Here is a 27115-nt window from a genome sequence, read left to right as displayed (position 1 = left end):
GTCTTATGTTCACTAGTATTCAAATCATCATTTTAATGTAATAAGATCGGTTTTCATGTCTATGTTTCTGAGAGCATGTAGGATTTCAGATCCTGAATTTTTTTTATGATGAAGTGAAAATCATTCAGTACACTGGGTAGAAGCTAAGATACCCAATAAATGTACTTAACCAGTGTCAAACTACGGCAAGGAAACGTTTCTATAATGGCCAAAATAATAAGCTAGAACGTAAAAGTTACCAAAGAACCCTTGTTCTTCCCTTCCATGAGAATTTTCTCGAATGTGTTCACATTATCAAAAAAAAAAAAATTAATGTACAAGTAGTATTCAAATATGACAACACCATGACGAAAGCTGTCATCTTAGATAGCCCATCAAATAATACAGTTGTTGTTTATAAAGTCCCATGTAAAGACTGTAACCAATTTTATACTGGACAATCGGGGAAAGATTTCGAGACTAGGATCTCACAACATAAGTATAGTGTCAGGATAACTCAGCATAGAAACGGCTTATTTAAACATAAAACTGCCTCTGATCGACTGGGAAGGAGGTAAGACCATAGATAAATCAATTGGTTTCAGTGAAAGAAAAGCAAGTGAATCATGCTTGATCTCGGGCACATTTTGATCATAATGTAAATATGTCGTTTGGCCGTTTTGAATATGACAAACTGTTAACTGAAAGATTAATAAGTATCCACCAGAATAATCCTGTCCACACACCATGTAAGGAGAGGAAGGTCAGATGTCAGGTCACATAATTAGTGCCCACCTGCACCACACGGGGGTTAATGAAGCCTCGCCTCACTGCTACCTCTGTGCTTTTAAGGACATTAACACTTGTATCTCCCTCACTCTGTCTGAGGATGTATTAAACGAAAGTACTCACTGTTTTCCTATATATGTATATGTATATATATATATATATATATATATATATATATATATATATATATATATATATATATATATATATATATATATATATAAATTATATGGGAGGGTATTGATTGAGAGGGTGAAGGCATGTACAGAGCATCAGATTGGGGAAGAGCAGTGTGGTTTCAGAAGTGGTAGAGGATGTGTGGATCAGGTGTTTGCTTTGAAGAATGTATGTGAGAAATACTTAGAAAAGCAAATGGATTTGTTTGTAGCATTTATGGATCTGGAGAAGGCATATGATAGAGTTGATAGAGATGCTCTGTGGAAGGTATTAAGAATATATGGTGTGGGAGGCAAGTTGTCAGAAGCAGTGAAAAGTTTTTATCGAGGATGTAAGGCATGTGTACGTGTAGGAAGAGAGGAAAGTGATTGGTTCTCAGTGAATGTAGGTTTGCGGCAGGGGTGTGTGATGTCTCCATGGTTGTTTAATTTGTTTATGGATGGGGTTGTTAGGGAGGTGAATGCAAGAGTTTTGGAAAGAGGGGCAAGTATGAAGTCTGTTGTGGATGAGAGAGCTTGGGAAGTGAGTCAGTTGTTGTTCGCTGATGATACAGCGCTGGTGGCTGATTCATGTGAGAAACTGCAGAAGCTGGTGACTGAGTTTGGTAAAGTGTGTGAAAGAAGAAAGTTAAGAGTAAATGTGAATAAGAGCAAGGTTATTAGGTACAGTAGGGTTGAGGGTCAAGTCAATTGGGAGGTAAGTTTGAATGGAGAAAAACTGAAGGAAGTAAAGTGTTTTAGATATCTGGGAGTGGATCTGGCAGCGGATGGAACCATGGAAGCGGAAGTGAATCATAGGGTGGGGGAGGGGGCGAAAATCCTGGGAGCCTTGAAGAATGTGTGGAAGTCGAGAACATTATCTCGGAAAGCAAAAATGGGTATGTTTGAAGGAATAGTGGTTCCAACAATGTTGTATGGTTGCGAGGCGTGGGCTATGGATAGAGTTCTGCGCAGGAGGGTGGATGTGCTGGAAATGAGATGTTTGAGGACAATGTGTGGTGTGAGGTGGTTTGATCGAGTAAGCAATGTAAGGGTAAGAGAGATGTGTGGAAATTAAAAGAGCGTGGTTGAGAGAGCAGAAGAGGGTGTTTTGAAATGGTTTGGGCACATGGAGAGAATGAGTGAGGAAAGATTGACCAAGAGGATATATGTGTCGGAGGTGGAGGGAACGAGGAGAAGTGGGAGACCAAATTGGAGGTGGAAAGATGGAGTGAAAAAGATTTTGTGTGATCGGGGCCTGAACATGCAGGAGGTTGAAAGGAGGGCAAGGAATAGAGTGAATTGGATCGATGTGGTATACCGGGGTTGACGTACTGTCAGTGGATTTGAATCAGGGCATGTGAAGCGTCTGGGGTAAACCATGGAAAGTTGTGTGGGGCCTGGATGTGGAAAGGGAGCTGTGGTTTCGGGCATTATTGCATGACAGCTAGAGACTGAGTGTGAACGAATGGGGCCTTTGTTGTCTTTTCCTAGTGCTACCTCGCACACATGAGGGGGGATGGGGATGGTATTCCATGTGTGGCGAGGTGGCGATGGGAATGAATAATGGCAGTGTGAATTGTGTGCATGGGTATATATGTATGTGTCTGTGTGTGTATATATATGTGTACATTGAGATGTACAGGTATGTATATTTGCGTGTGTGTACGTGTACATTGTGTATGGGGGTGGGTTGGGCCATTTCTTTCGTCTGTTTCCTTGCGCTACCTCGCAAACGCGGGAGACAGCGACAAAGCAAAATAAAAAAAAAATAATATATATATATATATATATATATATATATATATATATATATATATATATATATATATATATATATATCATTATTATTATTATTATTATTATTATTATTATTATTATTATTATTATTTATTATACTTGATCGCCGTTTCCCGCATCAGGGAGGTGGCGCCAGGAAACAGACGAAGAATGGCCCATCCACTCATATACACACATATATATATACGTAAACTCCCATACACACACATATACATACATAGACATATACATATACATATACAACATATATACACAGTACTATCTATTATCCATTACGTATTCCTACTTACATTGCTCCAATGCATTTCTCGTTGCCATTTTAGTTTCTGTGTACCATTATAGGTTTACGTTTTTGTCGTAACGTATATATGGTCTACATTTGACTATGCGTGTTCGCATTGTATGTACACATATTTTAGATGCTTGTCAGACTAATCTTGCGTGCAGTGCCACGTATTTCCTGACACATTTGTGCTATCACGTGCGTGTATGGTTGCATCATAGGAAAGTCATTGCCCATATCGAGGCATATTGTCAGCCGACGTAGTGACCGTACACAGTATGTTTACACGCAGTGCGTGAAATGCGCCAGCTCGCCATTGTTCATCAGAGTGGTGAAGTAACCTGCACGGCTCTGAAACTTGTTATGTCACATTATATATTACACGAGAAGCACTGTGTTGCCACCATTACGTTAGTGAAGCACTGTGTTGTCACTATTACGTTAGTGAAGCACTGTGTTGCCACTATTACGTTAGTGAAGCACTGTGTTGCCACTATTACGTTAGTGAAGCACTGTGTTGTCACTATTACGTTAGTGAAGCACTGTGTTGTCACTATTACGTTAGTGAAGCACTGTGTTGCCACTATTACGCTACTGAAGCACTGTGTTTTCAGTGTTAAACTCGTGAAGCATTATGTTGCCACTATTACGTCAGTGAAGCACTGTGTTGCCACTATTACGTTAGAGAAGTATTGTGTTGCCACTTTTACGTTAGTGAAGCACTGTGTTGCCACTATTATGTTAATGAAGCACTGTGTTGCCACTATTACGTTAGCGAAGCACTGTGCTCCCAGTATTAAATTCGTGAAGCATTATGTTGCCACTATTGCGTTTGTGAAGCACTGTTGCCAGTGTTAAACTCGTGAAGCACTCTGTTCCATGTGTTAAACGTGAAGCATTATGTTGCCACTATTACGTTTGTGAGGCACTGTGTTCTCAGGGTTAAACTCGTGAAGCACTATGATGCCAATATTACGTTTGTGAAACACTGTGTTCCCAGTGTTAAACTCGTGAACCACTATGTTACCAGTGTTCCTCTAGTGAATCATTATGCTACAAATGTTACCAGCGTTACGCTAATGAATCCCTATGCTGCTATTTTTACCAGCGTTACGCGAGTGAAGCACAATACTGCCACGGTTACCAGTATCACACTAGTGAGGCACTGTGCTGCCACTGTGCCAGTTTTACACGCGTGAAACACTATGTTAAAACTGTTACAGTAGTGAAGCACTAAGCTGCTTTCCAGTGTCATCCTAGTGAAGCACTATGCTGCTAATGTTACACTAGTAAAGCACTGTGTTGCAACTTGTCAGTGTTACTCGAGTGAAGCACTATGCTGTTACTGTTGTCAGTGTTACCCTAGTGAAGCACTGAGCTGCTTCTTACCAGTGTTATCCTAATGAAGCACTATGCTGCCAGTGTTACACTAGTGAAGCTCTGCGCTGCCACATATTAGTGTTACACTGGTGAAGCTGCTTCTCACCAGTGTTATCCTAGTCAAGTACTATGCTGCTAGTGTTACCCTAGTGAAGCACTACGCTAAAACATTTACACTAATGAAGCACTATGCTGCCATTTGCCAGTGTTATCCTAGTGAATCACTATGCTAAAACTGTTACACAAATGAAGCACTAAGCTGCCACTGTTGCCAGTGTTACTTCAGTGAAGCATCAAGCTGATACCCTTGTCAGTGTTACCTTAGTGAAGCATTATGCTGCCACTGTTGCCAGCGTTACCCTAAAGCAAATACTGCCACTGATACCTCATTGAAGCACTATGCTGCCGCTGTTACCCTAGTGAAGCACCATACTGCTACTTTTGCTAGTGTTACCTTAGTGGAGCACTATCCTGCCACTGTTGCCAGTGATTACCCAAGTGTAGCAATATGCTGACACTGTTGCAAGTGTTACCTTAGGGAAGCACTGTGCTGCCAGTGTTATCCTAGTGAAGCACTATGCTGACACATACCACTGTTACCCAAGTGAAGCACTGTGCTGTCACTGTTGCCACTGTTACTCTAGTGAAGCACTATCCTGTCACAGTTACACATGTGAAACACTATGCTGCTATTGCTATACTAGTGAAGGAATGTATTGCCATTGTGCCAGTGTTACAGTAATGAAGCACTATGCTGTCAGTTACACCAGTGAAGCACTATGCTGCTACTGTTACACTAGTGAAGCATTGTGTTGCCATTATGCCAATGATACACTAATGAAGCACCATGCTGTCAGTTACACTAGTGAACCACTATGCTGCTACTGTTACGCTAGTGAAGCACAGTGTTGCCATTGTGCCAGATACACTAATGAAGCACCATGCAGTCAGTTACACTAGTGAAGCACTATGCTGCTACTGTTATACTAGTGGAGCATTAAGTTGCCATTGTGCCAGTGATACACTAATGAAGCACCATGCTCTCAGTTGCATTAGTGAAGCACTATGCTGCTACTGTTACACTAGTGAAGCATAGTGTTGCCATTGTGCCAGATACAATAATGAAGCACCATGCTGTCAGTTGCATTAGTGAAGCACTATGCTGCTACTGTTACACTAGTGAAGCATAGTGTTGCCATTGTGCCAGATACAATAATGAAGCACCATGCTCTCAGTTGCATTAGTGAAGCACTATGCTGCTACTGTTACACTAGTGAAGCATAGTGTTGCCATTGTGCCAGATACAATAATGAAGCACCATGCTGTCAGTTACACTAGTGGAACACTATGCTGCTGCTGTTTACTAGTGGAGCATTGTGTTGCCATTGTGCCAGTGATACACTAATGAAGCATCATGCTGTCAGTTGCACTAGTGAAGCACTATGCTGCCAGTTACACGTGTGAAGCATATTGTTGCAATTGTGCCAGTGATACACTATTGAAGCACTGTGCTGCCAGCTACACTAGTGAAGCATTGTGTTGCCAATGTGCCGGTGACGCACTAATGAAGGACTGTGCTGCCAGTGTTGCATTAATGAAGCACACTATGCTGCCAGTGGTGCCAGTGCTACACTCGTGAAGAAGTGTATTGGCATTTCTGTCCTGCTACCGTCTTGTTTTTATTTTTTCTCTACTCTCTCTCTCTCTCTCTCTCTCTCTCTCTCTCTCTCTCTCTCTCTCTCTCTCTCTCTCTCTCTCTCTCTCCCTTTATCATCGTCATGTCCCGGGAATCGATCACCAGTTCTCTGGTAAGGCCCGGGAGCACGGGCGTTGTTGACGTCTCAGACCAGCAGCAGGAAGGAAGGAAGGAAGGAGAGTGACGTCTTGTGGTGGGATGGAGGAACCTGCTGGTACCACCCTGGCGTGACACGGTGGGTCTTCCTGCCGTGGTCTGGACTCAGGAGGCAACCAAGATTTTGACAAGATAATGACGGCCCACGGATTCCTTTAGCTGTGGGTAAGGGCCCAGAACGCAGCGGGGAACCACAGTGTTGACCGAGTGGAGGATCAGTGGAGTGGAGACGGGGGAACAAACAGATGGTAGTCTATCGCCAGGTGGAGGACCAGCTGGCCAACAGACAACACGAGCACTCATGGGAGGCTGATGACACACGCAGGAGTATGGTGATGACACACACCACCACATCCCTACCCACCCACCCAAAAAAAGAATAAACTTATGGTCATGACATCATGTAAAGTATTGAGGTGACATCACGCGCATTTTGGCGATGTCATCACAAAGTTTGGCGAGAACATCATGCAGATTTGGGCGGTGACATATCGCAAGGGTCGTCGGTGACATTAGTGTATCTGGACCCGTGGCCGTCGTCGCCCCTCCTCCTCCTCCTCCTCCTCTCCTTACGCCACCATCAGCTTCTGGGTTAGGTCAAGTGTTCCATAGAGTCGGTTGTCTCTATATACTGTGTGGTGTTGGCTGTCTTCTCTCTCATTTGACATTATCTTACCCACAAGTTCTTCGTATGTACAGCGTCTTGATACATCCAACACCTGGTTCTCCACACTGGTCATGGTCAGGTCCCTCACTCCCTGTGTTCTGTCATGTCCACATTTCATGTCCCTTTTACTTCCATCCTTCGCCTGTGCTAGCCACTGTCCTCTAACTCCCTCTTCTTCTCCTACTTGCTCTGTGACGATCCTTCAATCTTGCGTTGCACTTCCCAGCTGCCCGGACGGCTCTCCCGGAGCTCTTGCCTTATCACGGCTCTCCCTCACCGTGCTACGCCTAATATACCCGTGAGTCGCTACCCCCTCCTTGTGTTTATCACGAGGCTTTCTCCTCGACCGTGTCCACGGACCCTTCCCGGCACAGGGCCCAGCTTTATATAGCTCCCTGACGGTGGGGGCGCCCCAGGAGCAGCGGATGACCACAATGATCTCATCTATTTCCGTCCCTCTTGTATCACCTTGTGTTTTAGACTCGCTCCAGCAGAACGCCTCCCGCCGCAGGTAATCCGTGTATTTAGCCGCTCGCGGCCATCAGGTCCTCGAGGCTGGTGCGTCAGACGATAAACAAAAGGTGGCAACCGGCGTCATCCCGCGGAGGGCGGCTGGCCAACACCCCCTCCTCCTCCTCCTGCCGGGGGTCCTGACCCCCACACCGCGAGACGAGCAAGACCATCAGTATCCGCCCCGCACCCGACGCTGCCTCCACTCGTTGGTCGCAGGTGACTGACGACTTGCCTGCGCCGCCAGTCGTACGGAACAGTATCGTAAGTCGTAGGTAAACACCACCAGTGACGCAATCCACAGAGTCGTCGCGCGCGAGTCGTAGGTTGTCGTCGGTGCCAGATATTACCAGGAGAACAGGACCGCGAGTCTCCCGCTGACTCTCAGTGACTCCAGCCCTAGGGCAACGGCACAGTGAGTCCCCTGTGACTCTCAGTGACTCCAGGCTTAATAAAGAAGCAGTCCTGCAAGTCTCCGGTGACTCTCAGTGACTCCAGGCTTAATAAAGAAGCAGTCCTGCAAGTCCCCGGTGACTCTCAGTGTCTCCAGCCCTAGGGCAACGGCACAGTGAGTCCCCGGTGACTCTCAGTGACTCCAAGCTTAAAGAAGCAGTCCTGCGAGTCTCCGGTGACTCTCAGTGTCTCCAGCCCTCGGGCAACGGTACCGTGAGTCCCCGGTGACTCTCAGTGACTCCAGGCTTAAAGAAGCAGTCCTGCAAGTCCCCGGTGACTCTCAGTGTCTCCAGCCCTAGGGCAACGGTACCGTGAGTCCCCGGTGACTCTCAGTGACACGAATCCGTAGGAAACAGAACCACGAATCCCCCTGTGACTGTGAGCGTCGCCAGTCCGAGGTGCACAGTGACGCGAGTCCCTAGTGATTATATCACTGCCGCAAGTTGTGAGGGAACAGTGACGCGAGTCCCTAGTGATTATATCACTGCCGCAAGTTGTGAGGGAACAGTGCCGCGAGTCCCCTCTGGCTACCAGAGCCGCTCCTCCTCGGGGCGTGAGGCAGGGGCGGCCTGAACCCTTCAGGTAGGTACTGGAGCCTCGCCTGCAGGAGGAAGCCAGACACGGGGAGCAAGTGCGGCGCTGGGCCACCAGACACCTGCAGTGCAGTGTGCGGCACACCGCAGAAACATGAGGAAAGCGTGCCACCAGGAGATGAAGGCCGAAGGAACAGGCACCACAGGAGAGGGACGACCACAGGAGAGGGACGACCACAGGAGGGGGACGATCATGGGCACCACAGGAGAGGGACGATCATGGGCACCACAGGAGAGGGACGACCACAGGAGGGGGACGATCAAGGGCACCACAGGAGAGGGACGACCACAGGAGAGGGTCGATCAAGGGCACCACAGGAGAGGGACGACCACAGGAGAGGGTCGATCAAGGGCACCACAGGAGAGGGACGATCACGAATGTGCGAATCACACACGTGTTGCGACTGTGAAACCTGCGATGAAGCAGGCAGACACAAGGTTGGGAATGAAACGGTGTAAAGTACCTCAGAGCAGAGGCATGAAACATGTCGCAGTGAAACATGTCGTAATAGACATATGAGTTTGACGTGCAGATACGAAACCCTCTATTGCAGAACTGAGACATCCACTAAGGAAGCGAAAAAAAAGAAAAGACCGCGAAACTTTCAGTAGGGGAGCGAAATCGTGTGGGGAAAATGAATCACGAGAGGTCTGAAACATGCATCAGTGTAGTGAAACTTGTGATGGGAGCGTTTAGTGTGGGATCTGAGAGTGTGGTGTGACACGCGTTGTGAGGAGAGTACAGTGTGTGGTGCTGTGATCATGTCATCATGTGATGCTATGATCATGTTATCGTTTGATGCAGTGTGATGCTGTGATCATTTCATCGTTTGATGCAGTGTGGTGCTGTGATCATGTCATCGTTTGATGCAGTGTGGCGCTGTGATCATGTCATCGTTTGATGCAGTGTGGTGCTGTGATCATGTCATCGTTTGATGCAGTGTGGTGCTGTGATCATGTCATCATGTGATGCACTGCGGTGGTGATCATATCATCGTCTTATGTAGTGATTCGCTGTGATCCTCATGTGATGCAGTGTGGTGCTGTGATCATGTCATCGTCCTATGTAGTGGTTCGCTGTGATCCTCATGTGATGCAGTGTGGTGCTGTGATCATGTCATCGTGTGATGCAGTGATGCTGCGATCATGTCACCGTGTTATGCTGATCATGTCATCTTGTACTGCGGTGTGGTGCTGAGATAATGTCATCTGTGATGCTGTGATCATATCATCGTATGATGCTCTGATCATGTCATCGTGTAATGCAGTGTGGTGCTATGATCATGTCATCGTGTGATGCCGTGTCGTGCTGTGATCATGTTATCGTGTGATGCAGTGATCATGTCATCGTGTGATGCAGTGATCATGTTATCGTGTAATGCAGTGCTGTGCTGTGATCATGTCATCGTTTGATGCAGTGTGGTGCTGTGATCATGTCATCGTGTGATGCAGTGTTTTTTGTGATCACGTCATCGTGTGATGTTATCATGTCATCATGTGACGATGTGATCGTGTCATCGTGTAATACAATGGTGCTGTGATCATGTCATCGTGTGATGCTGTGATCATGTTATCGAGTAATGCAGTGCTGTGCTGTGATCATGTCATCGTGTGATGCTGTGATCATATTATCGAGTAATGCAGTGCAGTGCTGTGATCATGTCATCGTGTGATGCAGTGCGGTGCTGTGATCATGTCATCGTGTGATGCTGTGATCATATTATCGAGTAATGCAGTGCAGTGCTGTGATCATGTCATCGTGTGATGCAGTGCTGTGCTGTGATCATGTCATCGTGTGATGCAGTGCGGTGCTGTGATCATGTCATCGTGTGATGCTGTGATCATATTATCGAGTAATGCAGTGCTGTGCTGTGATCATGTCATCGTGTGATGCAGTGCTGTGCTGTGATCATGTCATCGTGTGATGCAGTGCGGTGCTGTGATCATGTCATCGTGTGATGCTGTGATCATATTATCGAGTAATGCAGTGCTGTGCTGTGATCATGTCATCGTGTGATGCAGTGCTGTGCTGTGATCATGTCATCGTGTGATGCAGTGCGGTGCTGTGATCATGTCATCGTGTGATGCTGTGATCATGTTATCGAGTAATGCAGAGCTGTGCTGTGATCATGTCATCGTGTGATGCAGTGATCATGTCATCGTGAAATGCAATGTGGTGCTGTGATCATGTCATCGTGTGATACTTTGATCATGTCACTGTATGATGCTGTGATCATGTCATCGTGTGATGCAGTGTGGTGCTGTGATCATGTCATCATGTGATGCAGTGTGGTGCTGTGATCATGACATCATGTGATGCAGTGTGTTGCTGTGATCATGTTATCATGTCATGCAGTGTAGTGCTGTGATCATATCATGTCATGCAGTGTGGTGATGTCATGTCATCATGTCATGCAGTGTGGTGCTGTGATCATGTCATCATGTCCTGCAGTGTGGTGCTGTGATCATGTCATCACGTGATGTAGTGTGGTGTTGTGATCATGTCATCATGTCATGCAGTGTGGTGCTGTGATCATGTTATCATGTCATGCAGTGTGGTGCTGTGATCATATCATTATGTCATGCAGTGTGGTGCTGTGATCATGTCATCATGTCATGCAGTGTGGTGCTGTGATCATGTCATCATGTCCTGCAGTGTGGTGCTGTGATCATGTGAATATGTCATGCAGTGTGGTGCTGTGATCATGTCATCACGTGATGTAGTGTGGTGTTGTGATCATGTCATCATTTCATGCAAGTGGTGCTGTGATCATGTCATCATGTCATGCAGTGTGGTGCTGTGATCACGTCATCATGTCATGCAGTTTGGTGCTGTGATCATGTCATCATGTCATGCAGTGTGGTGATGTGATCATGTCACCATGTCATGCAGTGTGGTGCTGTGATCATGTCATCAAGTCATGCAGTGTGGTGCTGTGATCACGTCAACATGTCATGCAGTTTGGTGCTGTGATCATGTGAATATGTCATGCAGTGTGGTGCTGTGATCATGTCATCATGTCATGGAGTGTGGTGGTGTGATCATGTCATCATGTCATGCAGTGTGGTGCTGTGATCATGTATCATGTCATGCAGTGTGGTGCTGTGATCATGTGAACATGTCATGCAGTGTGGTGGTGTGATCATGTCATCATGTCATGCAGTGTGGTGCTGTCATCATGTCATGCAGTGTGGTGCTGTCATCATGTCATCATGTCATGCAGTGTGGTGCTGTCATCATGTCATGCAGTGTGGTGCTGTCATCATGTCATCATGTCATGCAGTGTGGTGCTGTCATCATGTCATCATGTCATGCAGTGTGGTGCTGTCATCATGTCATCATGTCATGCAGTGTGGTGCTGTCATTATGTCATGCAGTGTGGTGCTGTCATATGTCATGCAGTGTGTGTGCTGTCATCATGTCATCATGTCATGCAGTGTGGTGCTGTCATTATGTCATGCAGTGTGTGTGCTGTCATCTGTCATCATGTCATGCAGTGTGGTGCTGTCATATGTCATGCAGTGTGGTGCTGTCATCATGTCATGCAGTGTGGTGCTGTCATCATGTCATGCAGTGTGGTGCTGTCATCATGTCATGCAGTGTGGTGCTGTCATCATGTCATCATGTCATGCAGTGTGGTGCTGTCATTATGTCATGCAGTGTGGTGCTGTCATCATGTCATCATGTCATGCAGTGTGGTGCTGTCATTATGTCATGCAGTGTGGTGCTGTCATCATGTCATCATGTCATGCAGTGTGGTGCTGTCATCATGTCATCATGTCATGCAGTGTGGTGCTGTCATTATGTCATGCAGTGTGGTGCTGTCATCATGTCATCATGTCATGCAGTGTGGTGCTGTCATTATGTCATGCAGTGTGGTGCTGTCATCATGTCATCATGTCATGCAGTGTGGTGCTGTCATTATGTCATGCAGTGTGGTGCTGTCATCATGTCATGCAGTGTGGTGCTGTCATCATGTCATGCAGTGTGGTGCTGTCATCATGTCATGCAGTGTGGTGCTGTCATCATGTCATGCAGTGTGGTGCTGTCATCATGTCATCATGTCATGCAGTGTGGTGCTGTCATCATGTCATGCAGTGTGGTGCTGTCATCATGTCATGCAGTGTGGTGCTCTCATCATGTCATGGTCAACATGTAACAAGTCGTCAGCGTCACATATCGTCTTCTCCGAAATTGTTATCGTTGTGGACGTCCCACGTCTCCATCGACGACAACCTGTTATCTTCATCGTGGGCGTCCTGTTATCATGAACGGTATCCTATAATCATTGTAGGCGTTCTGTTATCATGAACGGTATCCTGTAATCATTGTAGGCGTCCTGTTATCATGAACGGTATCCTGTAATCATTGTAGGCGTCCTGTTATCATGAACGGTATCCTGTAATCATTGTAGGCGTCCTGTTATCATGAACGGTATCTTGTAATCATTGTAGGCGTCCTGTTATCATGAACGGTATCCTGTAATCATTGTAGGCGTCCTGTTATCATGAACGGTATCTTGTAATCATTGTAGGCGTCCTGTTATCATGAACGGTATCTTGTAATCATTGTAGGCGTCCTGTTATCATGAACGGTATCCTGTAATCATTGTAGGCGTCCTGTTATCATGAACGGTATCTTGTAATCATTGTAGGCGTCCTGTTATCATGAACGGTATCCTGTAATCATTGTAGGCGTCCTGTTATCATGAACGGTATCCTGTAATCATTGTAGGCGTCCTGTTATCATGAACGGTATCCTGTAATCATTGTAGGCGTCCTGTTATCATGAACGGTATCCTGTAATCATTGTAGGCGTCCTGTTATCATGAACGGTATCCTGTAATCATTGTAGGCGTCCTGTTATCATGAACGGTATCCTGTAATCATTGTAGGCGTCCTGTTATCATGAACGGTATCTTGTAATCATTGTAGGCGTCCTGTTATCATGAACGGTATCCTGTAATCATTGTAGGCGTCCTGTTATCATATACGTTATCCTGTAGTCATTGCAGGCGCCCTGTTATCATCCTGTTGTCATGGTGGGCGTCCTGTTCTAGCCCTTGGCGTCTTGTTATCATCACTGGCGTCCTTCATCGTATATATCAAAGTGTCATCATCATCATTATCATCATCATCATCATCTTCATCTTCATCATCGTCACCATTATCATCATTATCATCATCGTCATCATTATCATCATCATCGTCACCATTATCATCATTATCATCATCGTCATCATTATCATCATCATTATCATCATCATCGTCATCATTATCATCATCATTATCATCATCATCGTCATCATTATCATCATCATTATCATCATCATCGTCATCATTATCATCATCATTATCATCATCGTCATCATTATCATCATCATTATCATCAACATCATCTTCATCATCTTCATCATCATTTGCACTTTACCGCCATTTTCAGCCTCCTGTTCGTGTGTTAAACTGTATGGTCCGGGACACGGTACGTCATCATGGCCAGGAGGGTGCGTGAAATGGACGAATAAGTGATGATCTTGAGAGAAGATGGGACGAAGATGATGTTTCAAAGCTGCTCATGTTACGTTGTGACGGTGGGACTAACGAGCAAGTGATGTTGTAATCAGGATAAATACGATCGGAAAGATCCCGTGTGTGTGTGTGTGTGTGTGTGTGTGTGCGTGTGTGGCTAGGACGACAACGAAGGAGACTGGGGTGTATCTTGCTGGCGTGAAGGAAGATACATGTATTGAGCTTCGTATCGTAATTATAATGAAACAGACCAGCGATCCTGACCCGGCGGGTGTACCATGATGGTCCCCGGCCATCACTTGAACACTCCTAGGTCAGGAGGGGAGTGCTGCCCTGGGCGGCGGGTGTCTACAATCAACTGACACGAAAGAAATGCAAAGCAATTCGAACGGCCACAGACCACTGGGTTCTTTCGAGGCTGTTTACGAACGTGGAAGATATCAAAAACTCACACATCGATGTGCTAAAGTTAGAAGGTAAACACATAATTCAAAGAGAATAATCTACAGATTGTCAGTGTGAATAAGGAGGCTTTAATAATGTAAGTCGTGGACTTGAAGCGAAGTATTTATCAAGTTTTTTTCTTATATGTACCTACAGCACTGCTTTCAACCACTCTAATTGGCATATCGTTCCATATGTTAACAATCCTGTTGAAGAAAAGGTACTTCGACTCATTCGAGGTCAAACATTTACATACGAGTTTGTATTCATAAGACTACGAGTGGAATGAGACGAATCAAGTCTACAATAACTTGATCGATCAAGAGTATCAAAGTCTTCCATGATTTTGAATACCTGTATTAGATCACCTCTTAACCCTCTCTCTTCTAAGCTGAACAGATTCAAGTTGTTTCATCTGCTCTTATAGTTCCCCAGTCTGGGAAGTATTTGGGTAACCATACGCTACACTCTCTCCATTCCGTCTTTTATTTTTCTTAAGTGCAATGACCAAAACGGAACATAATATTCAAGATGGTGTCGAAGTGAACTGTAAAGAGTTAGGAGGACTTCCCTAGATATAAATTCGAAGGCCCTTCTCATGTTATCATAATCAAGTTGTCTTCACTCTTGTCACTGCTTCTCTGCACTGTTCCTAAGTCTTTTTCCTCATTTACCTTTTGCAGTTCAATAGAATTCCTATGTTAGCTTACCTTTTTTTTTTTTTTTTTTGCTATGTCTCTTGAAGATGTAGTCGCTCAAAATCAATTGTCGATATTTTCCTAGCTTTGCAACATCAGCGAATTTTGATATCTTGCTATGTAGCCCATTATCAATATCATTAATATATATGAAAAAAGTGACTCAGTCCTAAGGGTGATCCTTGTGGCACTCCACTTGTTACTTATAACCATTCTGAGTTTGTGAGATGATGGTCCCCGGCCACCACTTGAACACTCCTCAGCCAGGAGGAGAGTACTGTCCCTGGGCGGCTGGTGTCGACAACCTACTGACACGGAGGAGGATGTAAGATGGTGCCCGACCATCACAAGCCAGGAGGGCAGTAACCTCCCTGGGCGGCTGGTGTCTCCAGCGTATACGAGCCGTCCTGTTAATATTCTCGGCGTCCAACCATCATGTGTGATGTCCTGCCATCCTCGTCTGTGTCCAGTAAAAATCGTCAACGTCCTGCCATCACTGTTAGCGTCCTGCCATCACTGTCGGCGTCTTGCCATCACTGTTGGCATTGTGCCATCACTGTTAGCGTCCTGCCATCACTGTCAGCGTCTTGCCATCACTGTTAGCGTCCTGCCATCACTGTTGGCATTGTGCCATCACTGTTAGCGTCCTGCCATCACTGTCGGCGTCTTGCCATCACTGTTAGCGTCCTGCCACCACAGTTGGCGTCCTGCTATCACTGTCAGCGTCCTGCCATCACTGTCGGCGTCCTACCATCACTGTTAGCGTCCTGCCATCACTGTCGGCGTCCTGCCATCACTCGACAGTCATTTGGATCATTTGATATTGTCTCACGTTTTATTCCGTATGAAACTGTGGCGCATTATTGCTTTTCATGTTCATGTGAGAGGCTTGATGGACGGAGGTCCTCGTGGAGAGGAGACGTGGGAGAAAAGGGTAGTGGTAGTGGTGGTGGTGAGAAGTAGCAAGAGAAAAATGTGATTTTGTGTGTGTGTGTGTGTGTGTGTGTGTGTGTGTGTGTGTGTGTGTGTGGAAAAGGAAAAACTGCTTCTTTTCCTATAGGCAGGTCTTGGCTGTTAGGGAAAGACATGAGACGATCGAGAATTCTCCCGGTCCACGGTGTAGCGGAAGCAGCAGAGATCACCACGAGCAACGCTTGCGTTGCTGACGTGCACACAAGAACGAGGTAGTGACCTGGCCAGTACTGCCTGCTGTGGTTCAGGTGTCTGGGGACACAAGCAGAGTAACCTCTCTCTGCAGCAGAACCCTCCCGGTGTCCTCGGGCGAGAACGGTCAAGTTTGGTAGTCGAAATGGGCGAGTCCAGGAGTGGGACCGCTTCAAGCCTCACCTGTGTCGAGTGAGCAAGAACACGGTCCCAGAGGAGGCGACAACATCAACATCGACTCAGTATGAGGAGGAACCATTCCTACGTATGATCGAAGTCACTGTGCGGCAGACCACGAGCTACCACACCTGAACAAGACGTATTCTCAGATCTTTCCTCCCGCTGAGCTACTGGTGTTGTGTAGGGCGTCCAAGAGTGCTCAGGCTTAGCTGGGATGTGCTTCTTAAGTGTACTGCGGTGTGGTCAGACGCAAGCTGTATATTACCTCTTTATCTGGCACTCGTCATCATACGTGTGGAGACGATGAACAGAGATAATTGTTATCCCTCGATATAGTGGATGTACGTTAGTCTATGTAGACGTAATGCACCATCACGACATGTGCTGCCCGTCTGCTTGTGTTGCCATCACTGTGGCGGTGAACCAAGTGACAGGCGATGCATGCACTAGTCTACGGGCTCGTGAAGCCTTACACGAGACGTCTCCCACAACACCAGGTCGACGACGACGCCACAGGGGAATATCGCTCAGGATGCTGCAGTCTCGCCGGCGGGAGATTAGCTCGAGGAACGAGAGGATGGTTGTGAGTGATGAGCACTGGCTCAGGAGGAAAGGGAGAATGGATGAAGTTGAGTGGTGGTGAGGACGGAAGTGAGAGAGAGAGAGAGAGAGAGAGAGAGAGAGAGAGAGAGAGAGAGAGAGAGAGAGAGAGAGAGAAGGAAGGAAGGAAGGAGAGGGATCACAGGGTTGCCTGACTCCGTGGGGGAAGGAGCGGAGGAGTGACCCCTGCTAACGTTAGTGGCCTCCCGGACGGGTCTGGCTCCGTCCGGGTGGTAGTGACCTCTGTCGTCGGGTGGGATGCCAGGTGGGCGACGGTGGCGCCACAGGTACAGCACCACACACCCGCCCGCCCCCGACACCTCCACTCACGTGTCAACCCAGAGCGCAGCGGTGCCGCGTGTGTTGTGTCGTGTGAACCTTCACGACGGTGCTCACAATAACCCAGAAGATCCTCCAGACGCTCAGGTCCCGCGGAGGGCCCCTCCAGCCCTCTGACCCGGGATCCGAGAACCGCTCTGGAGTGTATCAGTTGCCCCCAGGAGCCTCATGGGACTTCTGGGACGACCTTATGTCCCGAGGACGCACCAGCACGAGGGACGTGTCGAGTCTTCGCTCGGCCTCAGCTGGTGTTTCTCGAAGTCAGTCCCCGAGTGCCAGAGGGGCCAGGTCCACCTCGAGCGATCCTGTGTACCGGCAGTGTGAGTGCGCCTCTCACACCCTGGCAGGGGCTGAGGCCGCTACGTCCTCCGTGTGTGGCAATCAAGACTCCTCTCCTCTCGTGCATGACGCCGACAGCAGCACCGCTTCGTCTGCAGGAGGTGCCGCTGTAGCATCCAACGAGTCTCTCTCCCATTCCAGGTCATCTCCAGTCAGAGAGATGTCTCTCCCAGCTACCAGGCCGCAGACGGTCAGCTTCGACGTCCAACCGAAACCAGGCCCCAAGGTACCTGTACAGGACCCAGTACCAGTACCCCCGCCCCCTCCACACAGACACACACACACACACACACACACACACACACTCACTTACCCCCCCCCCCCCCCCCCAACTTCCTTCTCTCTCTCTCTCTCAGAATCAAAGAAATGAACTTTCAATTTCTACAGCTTCATCAGAGAAGCTAGATAATTGTGAGTCAATTGGCAAATGCCTAAACATTCCTGTATTTGGCTAAAAGTCTGGCAGAGTCGCTCATCATAACGTGTGAATGTCTTTTAAGTGAGGGAAACGTGGCCAGAATGGCTGGCTGCCTTCACCGTTGTTTTCATCGCCTCCGTTAACAGAAACCCAGGCTTTGTGAGGGAGTGGTTGTGGTGCGAGCATAGATAGGGACAGAGTACGTGTTACTAGCTCGGTACGTTACCCTCCGCCAGGTGAGGGTAAGTCCTGCCTCCTGATTGTACATCAGTGGAGTCATTTACCAGACAACCGGGTTTGTGTAGCTTTGTTTAATACAGTCCCTCATTATCAACACTGATAACATGGTCTCGAACACTATCTTGTGTAAAGTATCATGAAAGGTCTCGAACACTATCTTGTGTAAAGTATCATGAAAGGTCTCGTTGACTATCTTATGTAAAGCATCATGAAAGGTCTCGAACACTATCTTGTGTAAAGTATCATGAAAGGTCTCGTTGACTATCTTATGTAAAGCATCATGAAAGGTCTCGTTGACTATCTTATGTAAAGCATCATGAAAGGTCTCGCACACTATCTTGTGTAAAGTATCATGAAAGGTCTCGTTGACTATCTTATGTAAAACATCATGAAAGGTCTCGAACACTATCTTGTGTAAAGCATCATGAAAGGTCTCGAACACTATCTTGTGTAAAGTATCATGAAAGGTCTCGAACACTATCTTGTGTAAAGCATCATGAAAGGTCTCGAACACTATCTTGTGTAAAGTATCATGAAAGGTCTCGTTGACTATCTTATGTAAAGCATCATGAAAGGTCTCGTTGACTATCTTGTGTAAAGTATCATGAAAGGTCTCGAACACTATCTTGTGTAAAGCATCATGAAAGGTCTCGTTGACTATCTTATGTAAAGCATCATGAAAGGTCTCGTTGACTATCTTATGTAAAGCATCATGAAAGGTCTCGTTGACTATCTTATGTAAAGCATCATGAAAGGTCTCGTTGACTATCTTATGTAAAGCATCATGAAAGGTCTCGAACACTATCTTGTGTAAAGCATCATGAAAGGTCTCGAACACTATCTTGTGTAAAGTATCATGAAAGGTCTCGAACACTATCTTGTGTAAAGCATCATGAAAGGTCTCGAACACTATCTTATGTAAAGCATCATGAAAGGTCTCGTTGACTATCTTATGTAAAGCATCATGAAAGGTCTCGTTGACTATCTTATGTAAAGCATCATGAAAGGTCTCGTTGACTATCTTATGTAAAGCATCATGAAAGGTCTCGAACACTATCTTGTGTAAAGCATCATGAAAGGTCTCGAACACTATCTTGTGTAAAGTATCATGAAAGGTCTCGAACACTATCTTGTGTAAAGCATCATGAAAGGTCTCGAACACTATCTTGTGTAAAGTATCATGAAAGGTCTCGTTGACTATCTTATGTAAAGCATCATGAAAGGTCTCGTTGACTATCTTGTGTAAAGTATCATGAAAGGTCTCGAACACTATCTTGTGTAAAGTATCATGAAAGGTCTCGTTGACTATCTTGTGTAAAGTATCATGAAAGGTCTCGTTGACTATCTTATGTAAAGTATCATGAAAAGTCTCGTTGACTATCTTGTGTAAAGTATCATGAAAGGTCTCGAACACTATCTTGTGTAAAGTATCATGAAAGGTCTCGAACACTATCTTGTGTAAAGTATCATGAAAGGTCTCGTTGACAATCTTGTGTAAAGTATCATGAAAGGTCTCGTTGACTATCTTGTGTAAAGTATCATGAAAGGTCTCGTTGACTATCTTATGTAAAGCATCATGAAAGGTCTCGTTGACTATCTTGTGTAAAGCATCATGAAAGGTCTCGAACACTATCTTGTGTAAAGTATCATGAAAGGTCTCGTTGACTATCTTATGTAAAGCATCATGAAAGGTCTCGTTGACTATCTTGTGTAAAGTATCATGAAAGGTCTCGAACACTATCTTGTGTAAAGTATCATGAAAGGTCTCGTTGACTATCTTGTGTAAAGTATCATGAAAGGTCTCGTTGACTATCTTATGTAAAGCATCATGAAAGGTCTCGTTGACTATCTTATGTAAAGCATCATGAAAGGTCTCGTTGACTATCTTATGTAAAGCATCATGAAAGGTCTCGTTGACTATCTTGTGTAAAGTATCATGAAAGGTCTCGTTGACTATCTTGTGTAAAGTATCATGAAAGGTCTCGTTGACTATCTTATGTAAAGCATCATGAAAGGTCTCGTTGACTATCTTGTGTAAAGCATCATGAAAGGTCTCGTTGACTATCTTGTGTAAAGTATCATGAAAGGTCTCGTTGACTATCTTATGTAAAGCATCATGAAAGGTCTCGTTGACTATCTTGTGTAAAGTATCATGAAAGGTCTCGAACACTATCTTGTGTAAAGTATCATGAAAGGTCTCGTTGACTATCATATGTAAAGTATCATGAAAGGTCTCGTTGACTATCTTGTGTAAAGTATCATGAAAGGTCTCGAACACTATCTTGTGTAAAGTATCATGAAAGGTCTCGAACACTATCTTGTGTAAAGTATCATGAAAGGTCTCGAACACTATCTTGTGTAAAGTATCATGAAAGGTCTCGAACACTATCTTGTGTAAAGTATCATGAAAGGTCTCGAACACTATCTTGTGTAAAGTATCATGAAAGGTCTCGAACACTATCTTGTGTAAAGCATCAGGAAAGGTCTCGAACACTATCTTGTGTAAAGTATCATGAAAGGTCTCGAACACTCTCTTGTGTAAAGCATCAGGAAAGGTCTCGAACACTAGCATCAGGAAAGGTCTCGAACACTAGCATCATGAAAGGTCTCATAGACTATCTTGAGTCAAGTATCGCTTGATCAGAAGCGTCACAGGTAAGCTATTTTCAGTACCTTTGTTGGGATATGTTTATCAGTGACACACCCGGACGGTGTTGAGCGACGGCTTGCGGAGTATATTTCAGACCCACACCCCACAATGCACTTCATTGTCTTGAAGTCTATATGTAGGCCATACTATGTTGACCACCAACGTACCTTGCTGAGTGCATTTTTAAAGGTGACTCTGTCACTCCTAACCTGCCTGCTTGTGACCTTATGCACTCGAGGTTCAGAGTACGCGTCTCCTGACAGCCAGCCCCAGCTGTTATGTGTTAGCGGCAGCCAGCCATGTGTCAGATAATTCACACTTTGAAGCCAAGAGATCTCTCTCAAGAGGTAGTCGCCACTCGTCATTACCCGTGAAGTAGGTCGTGCTGGTCGGTCCTCGTGGCGCCTGGCTCCTCCAGGCATAACCCTCAGGCCAATAGTGTGGGCGAAGGAGCAGCGATTGCTGCGTGGCACCGAGGCGAGGTGACGCACAGCCTCACGCAGTAGTGTTGCTCGTATCTCATGGGTGATACCACGGGTGAACGGGGTGTACCTAGCGGCAGATAGCGCGGGTGGGGAGGTCACTGGTTAATAAGATGACGTCTCTGGAGGGGACGATATTTCGGAGAGGCTTTGATGAAAGGTTATGATGGCAGGGGGTGTAATTAATCGAGCGTCGATCCTATATAAGGTCTGGGTGGAATGAGTTAGCGAGTGACGGAAGGGGGAAAGGCGGGTGCCGATGGCTGAGCAAGATGGAGACCCGTGATGACGACGTTGTAGGACGTAAACAGTGGCGGTGGAGAAGCCCTGGTGGGGCATGATGGAGAGTCACACAGGTGGAGGGGAAGGTGCCCCACTTCCTGGTGGGAGTAGGCCAGTCCACCAGCTGACGTGCCACTGTGATGTTGTTATCATTACCTTGCCAGGTGAGGCTGCAGGTTCCTCACACACACACACACAAATGACACCACAGTTTGGGGTAAGAGGTAATATTACCAAATTCTTCTCCTCTGTTCTGAATAATTACAGTAGACGAGAAGTGAGGATGAGATTATCCGCCAGTCCGGTGAGAGCCGTTTTAAAGACAAGGTACAACAGACTGCAACAGAATACAGGTGAATTCCAACAGCAACAGACCACCGAGTCCTGACGAGGCTTTTTTTGATAGTGTAAGAGAACAGAGAGTCAATCATTGATGTGGTAAGGAGGAGAAAGACTCACAGGTTACATTTATCAGTTTAAAGGTTAAGAAGTTTTGATGGGACACACGTAATCGCTGCGAAATGAAGATCTTTCTTTACCTCGTGTGTGCTGGAAGCTTTACTGAATTATGATGGGAAGTTCCTCCAGGCAGTTGACTGAGCAGCGGGGGACGAAGCCAGCGAACTTGGCGGGGATCCATATATGAAAATAACTCCATATCTGGTGTATATAGCTTTTGTTTTACTCATCTCTGAGAGGCATTATTGGACACTAGCTTTTGTTTTTTCATGTGATCTGTACGATTATTAGTTCAATGTTTCCTTCATTCACTCCCTTTACATTACACATATCTATAATTTCCAGGATTTTAAAATTATATCAAAAAGGAAAATGCGGACGAAAATACTGATTGCTATCAACGCTATAAAGCAGGTGCGTTTAGCGATACCTTTTCCTGTAATGTCAATATTCAGTTGTCTGGAATATGATGATAGTGAGACCCTGTATCATGATCGACGGGGTGAAGGCCAGTCCCTGGCTCGTAACTCGAAGGTTTAAAAGTCGCAAAAAAACAAACAAACAAAGAGCTTCAGAACGTCGGCCGCGACTGTCACGTCCTGAACCCTTATTATCTTCAACGCCGTCACTTGGGACGAAGTCAAGTCTTTGTCGTCGATGATCTTCCGTGTTTCATTGTTTACATTATTTTATCGTAAGGGGAATTTACTCTTCGGGGAAAAACGCGCGCGCGCGCTCCATGCATGGGATAACTGCTTGCCAAGCCTTTGCCCGTGTGCTGGAAAGTATGATTTTAAACACAATCCGAAAAAAAATAAATAAAAAAAGATGGATATCTTTGTAGCCTTAGTTTTTAAAGAGCACAAGTCATTAGAAAAAATGAACTTGGAGTTGTTAAGTCACTGTACCTCTAATAGAGGGACGAAGTGGATGGTATCATTGTTTACCAATTTATTAGCATTATCTGGAGATGATGATTTTAGAACAATCAAGCAGGACCTCCGAGGGGAAACTGTTAGCGTTCCTGACCATGACGATCGCAGAGGTTCGAATCCTGGTTGCGGTAGTCGGTCCACAGTCAACCAAGCTGTTCATCCACCCGTAGGGGTTGGTCGATAAAAATAAGTGGGTATCTGGATCTCTAGGATATATATATATATATATATATATATATATATATATATATATATATATATATATATATATATACATATATATATATATATATATATATATATATATATATATATATATATATATATATATTATATTTTTATTATACTTTGTCGCTGTCTCCCGCGTTTGCGAGGTAGCGCAAGGAAACAGACGAAAGAAATGGCCCAACCCCCCCCCCCCCATACACATGTATATACATACGTCCACACACGCAAATATACATACCTACACAGCTTTCCATGGTTTACCCAGACGCTTCACATGCCCTGCTTCAATCCACTGACAGCACGTCAACCCCGGTATACCACATCGCTCCAATTCACTCTATTCCTTGCCCTCCTTTCACCCTCCTGCATGTTCAGGCCCCGATCACACAAAATCTTTTTCACTCCATCTTTCCACCTCCAATTTGGTCTCCCTCTTCTCCTTGTTCCCTCCACCTCCGACACATATATCCTCTTGGTCAATCTTTCCTCACTCATCCTCTCCATGTGCCCAAACCACTTCAAAACACCCTCTTCTGCTCTCTCAACCACGCTCTTTTTATTTCCATATATATATATATATATATATATATATATATATATATATATATATATATATATATATATATATATATATATATCGTTAATGATATGGCCTTGATTAAGACCAGTTGCCCGTACCGTCTCAGTTAACATCAAAAATACGACAGGAAGTTTGTGCGACCGATGGCACGGTGCTCATCCAGCCTCTCATGTTACATGAGTCACATCTTTATCAACATTTTAGTATTGGCGGATGACGATCAGCTGAGCAGCAGGCGTCACGAACATTCACGGAGGAAACTTTCGCGAAGTTGGGAAATATTATAGTGTGGGTTAAGACGACATTGAGTGTCAAGACTTATTGTTTATGAATCGCCAGGACTTACCGTTACACGGGCCCTTGCTAAAGCCATGAATAAGTTAATAAACACGACGAAAAATATTCGAGATTCTTTGCAAAATTTTGAGGAAAAAATTCGGTAAGCAGTTTACTGTGGAGGATGTGGTTACAGAGTTGCCAACAGCGCTGGATCTAGCGCTTTTATAGAGATCTAGCGCCTAAATTTCGTATTTAGAGCCTTAGAGCGTTATTCGGCGCCTTTTTTTTTTTTTTTTCATTTTGCGCCAAACTCAGAGTTATTTCAATACATGATGAAATTCAAACATTAATTAGAATATGTTAATGCGATTTAGGAAGTTTAATCAAAATCTATTGAAATATCAAGGGAAACAATACAAATATTGCACGTAGTTGAACGAACATGTTCGAAAATTTTTTGAACAAGTTCAGTTTGGGATAGACTCACATCCGTACTTGGGGTACGAGTTTGAAAAGATGACACAACGTAGGTTTCCTTATGATAAGGATATTCGAGGAAGATACATGCAGTTTGTAGTGGAGTTGGTGAAACAGCTTCGTCAACGTTTGCCACACAATGTCCAAGTGTTACAGTCAATGTCATCACTGAGTGCAAGTGAATGCCTGCATCCCATTAGGCCTGGAATACTGGAATGAGCAAAGATGTTTACTGATAACGAAGAAATTCTCACACGCATTGAGTGCCTTCCAGTGGAGGAAACTTCATCATGCATTGTGGAAAGAGAACCACTGGCTCCCTAGCACCCTGGGCTGAAATAGCCTCGTACATGGACGCAACAGGAGAAAATTCCTTCAGTGATTTCTCTGAGTTGGCTTTAACTGACTGTTGCTGACACTGCCTCACTCTAACGCTGATGTAGAGCGTTTTTATAGTCATACGAACATCGTGAAGTCAAAGCTTCGAAAGAGGAGTATCAAAAGCTTAAATGCACTACTAACTATCAAGTATGGACTAAGGAGAAATGGAAACTGCTGTTATGATTATAAACTGCCTAAGGAAGTACTGAAAAACATTGAGTCATTGAAATCATACGAGTCATCACAACTGCAGTCACGACCCGCACATAGACCACCACAACCCAGGACACCGAGGACGACGAGAGATTTGGAATTAGCAGATGTGGAATAGTGGCGAGTGTATTACAGTGAAAGCAATGAGTCGTACCTGTTACGAATAATCTGGCACGTCAAAGAGCAGAAACAATTCGAAGAGCATTTTTTTTTTTTTTTTGCGCACATCTAGAGCAAATCCAACGCCATCTGAAATTTTGAGTTGCCAACTTTGGGTGACCATGTGACAGATGATTGTGGTACACAACCACAGCACGACGCGCTATCACCCGCTCCAGGTGAGGCAAGGCGGGCCACTGATAAGTTTGGTCAGTTTAATGACAGAGCGAGTGCTTCTTGACAGTATCAGAAACATACCAACATGGGAAAGATAAGATATAATGTGTCACTTTGGACGCAAGGTAGATAGAGGCTGAATATGAAGTTCAAGTGCGCGTCAGAAGAAACTTGTGGAAGAGAGAGAAAACCTAATTCTTGTAATGCCATCACTTGGCAGAAACTACCTTGATGGTGAAATAGAGATACATTACGTAACTCTACCGTATGAAATAAGACGATAGCGGGGAGGGACATGAAGCTCGGGGGTAATTTGGGGTTAATGACCGTAATGTTAATGAAACTTCCATAGAAATTAACCGAACCTATGAAAAACCACAATGTACGTCATCCAGCTACCGACATATACCTTACTATCGATGTTATTTGTAGAAATGTGATAATTATTGTCTTGACATTTAATTTTTGTTCGTCGTATGTGTTTAACCTTCAGGTTTCCGGCGTTACATTCCACCACCAACAGCCATTTACAGCAAATTGTCTTTTCTGTATTTTAGTAAGAAGAGGAAAAGTGTTGTTAGTGTATTCTGACTAAACTACTCAAAATCATGGTTAATCTCGAGTCTCATAGCGAACTTAGGTAAGGTTTCTCTTGGTTTTGTTGATTTTTAGACATGCTTTGATAACTTTTACATAATCCCGTTATTATAATATCTGATCTTTAAAATCTTCCAACTCTCTAAATTATCATCACAGGATTACTTGATAACATTACGCCTCATCGCTACCCTTCTTATTATCGAAGGTGTTAGCTAAGAGTCCGGTAACATGCTATTCCTTCACTTCCATAAGTTACCTTAACTTTCATACGTTACTCCAGCTACCATCCTATTGCTCTCTCTTTTGTCTTTACTATGAAACCAAAACGTGATAGGACGCGTAGGTAAGGCAGTCAATACTAATCTCACATCTTTAAAAATGTACTTGAATTACGTGTTGACTAGGATAGCATTTTCTAAGGCAGCTCAAGCAACGCCCACTCAACTGCCACTACACCCAATTCACCTACATAGCACCTAAACTTTAGGTGGTGTTCAATTACTTTAGGAGTAGGGCCGGATTCTGAGACTCAACTTGATGGAAGAGCCATATATTTATTTTATTTTTCTCTAAACATTTCATTTAACTAATCGTTACAATTGTTCACACGTTTCATTCAGCTAATCAATACAGTTGGTCACGATGAAAATCTAGTTATGTAAAATTTCGTAAGTACTTGAATACATGAATTTCATTTATTTATTCAATTCCGAGTCTCAACGGTCTAACGAAAAACCACTCAAGGGCCGGGTTTAGCCGGCGAGGCGCCGGTGGAATATCCCTGACCTATACGGTAGACAG

The 27115-nt window shown here is 44.9% G+C and overlaps 1 protein-coding gene across 6 annotated transcripts in view; it reads left to right on the top strand.

Moving 5' to 3' along the window:
- The first annotated feature begins 7532 nt into the window (after nucleotides 1-7532).
- LOC139766194 (uncharacterized) overlaps nucleotides 7533-27115 on the top strand; it is a 182180-nt gene continuing 162597 nt past the window's right edge. Inside the window, exons 1-2 of one of the 6 annotated variants that reach the window (XM_071694473.1) lie at nucleotides 7536-7679; nucleotides 17896-17980. In XM_071694473.1, the coding sequence (XP_071550574.1) occupies nucleotides 17915-17980 (66 nt within the window). In that variant the 5' untranslated portion in view covers nucleotides 7536-7679; nucleotides 17896-17914. Of the gene's footprint in view, nucleotides 7691-17198; nucleotides 17981-27115 lie in introns of those variants that run through there. The other 5 variants (XM_071694474.1, XM_071694475.1, XM_071694476.1 and 2 more) reach the window with 5 other exon arrangements.

This window comes from Panulirus ornatus, chromosome 57 (genome assembly GCF_036320965.1).
Source record: "Panulirus ornatus isolate Po-2019 chromosome 57, ASM3632096v1, whole genome shotgun sequence".
Lineage (NCBI taxonomy): Eukaryota > Metazoa > Arthropoda > Malacostraca > Decapoda > Palinuridae > Panulirus > Panulirus ornatus.
Note: the sequence above shows the minus strand (reverse complement) of the source record. Positions and strands in the feature narration are given on the sequence as shown.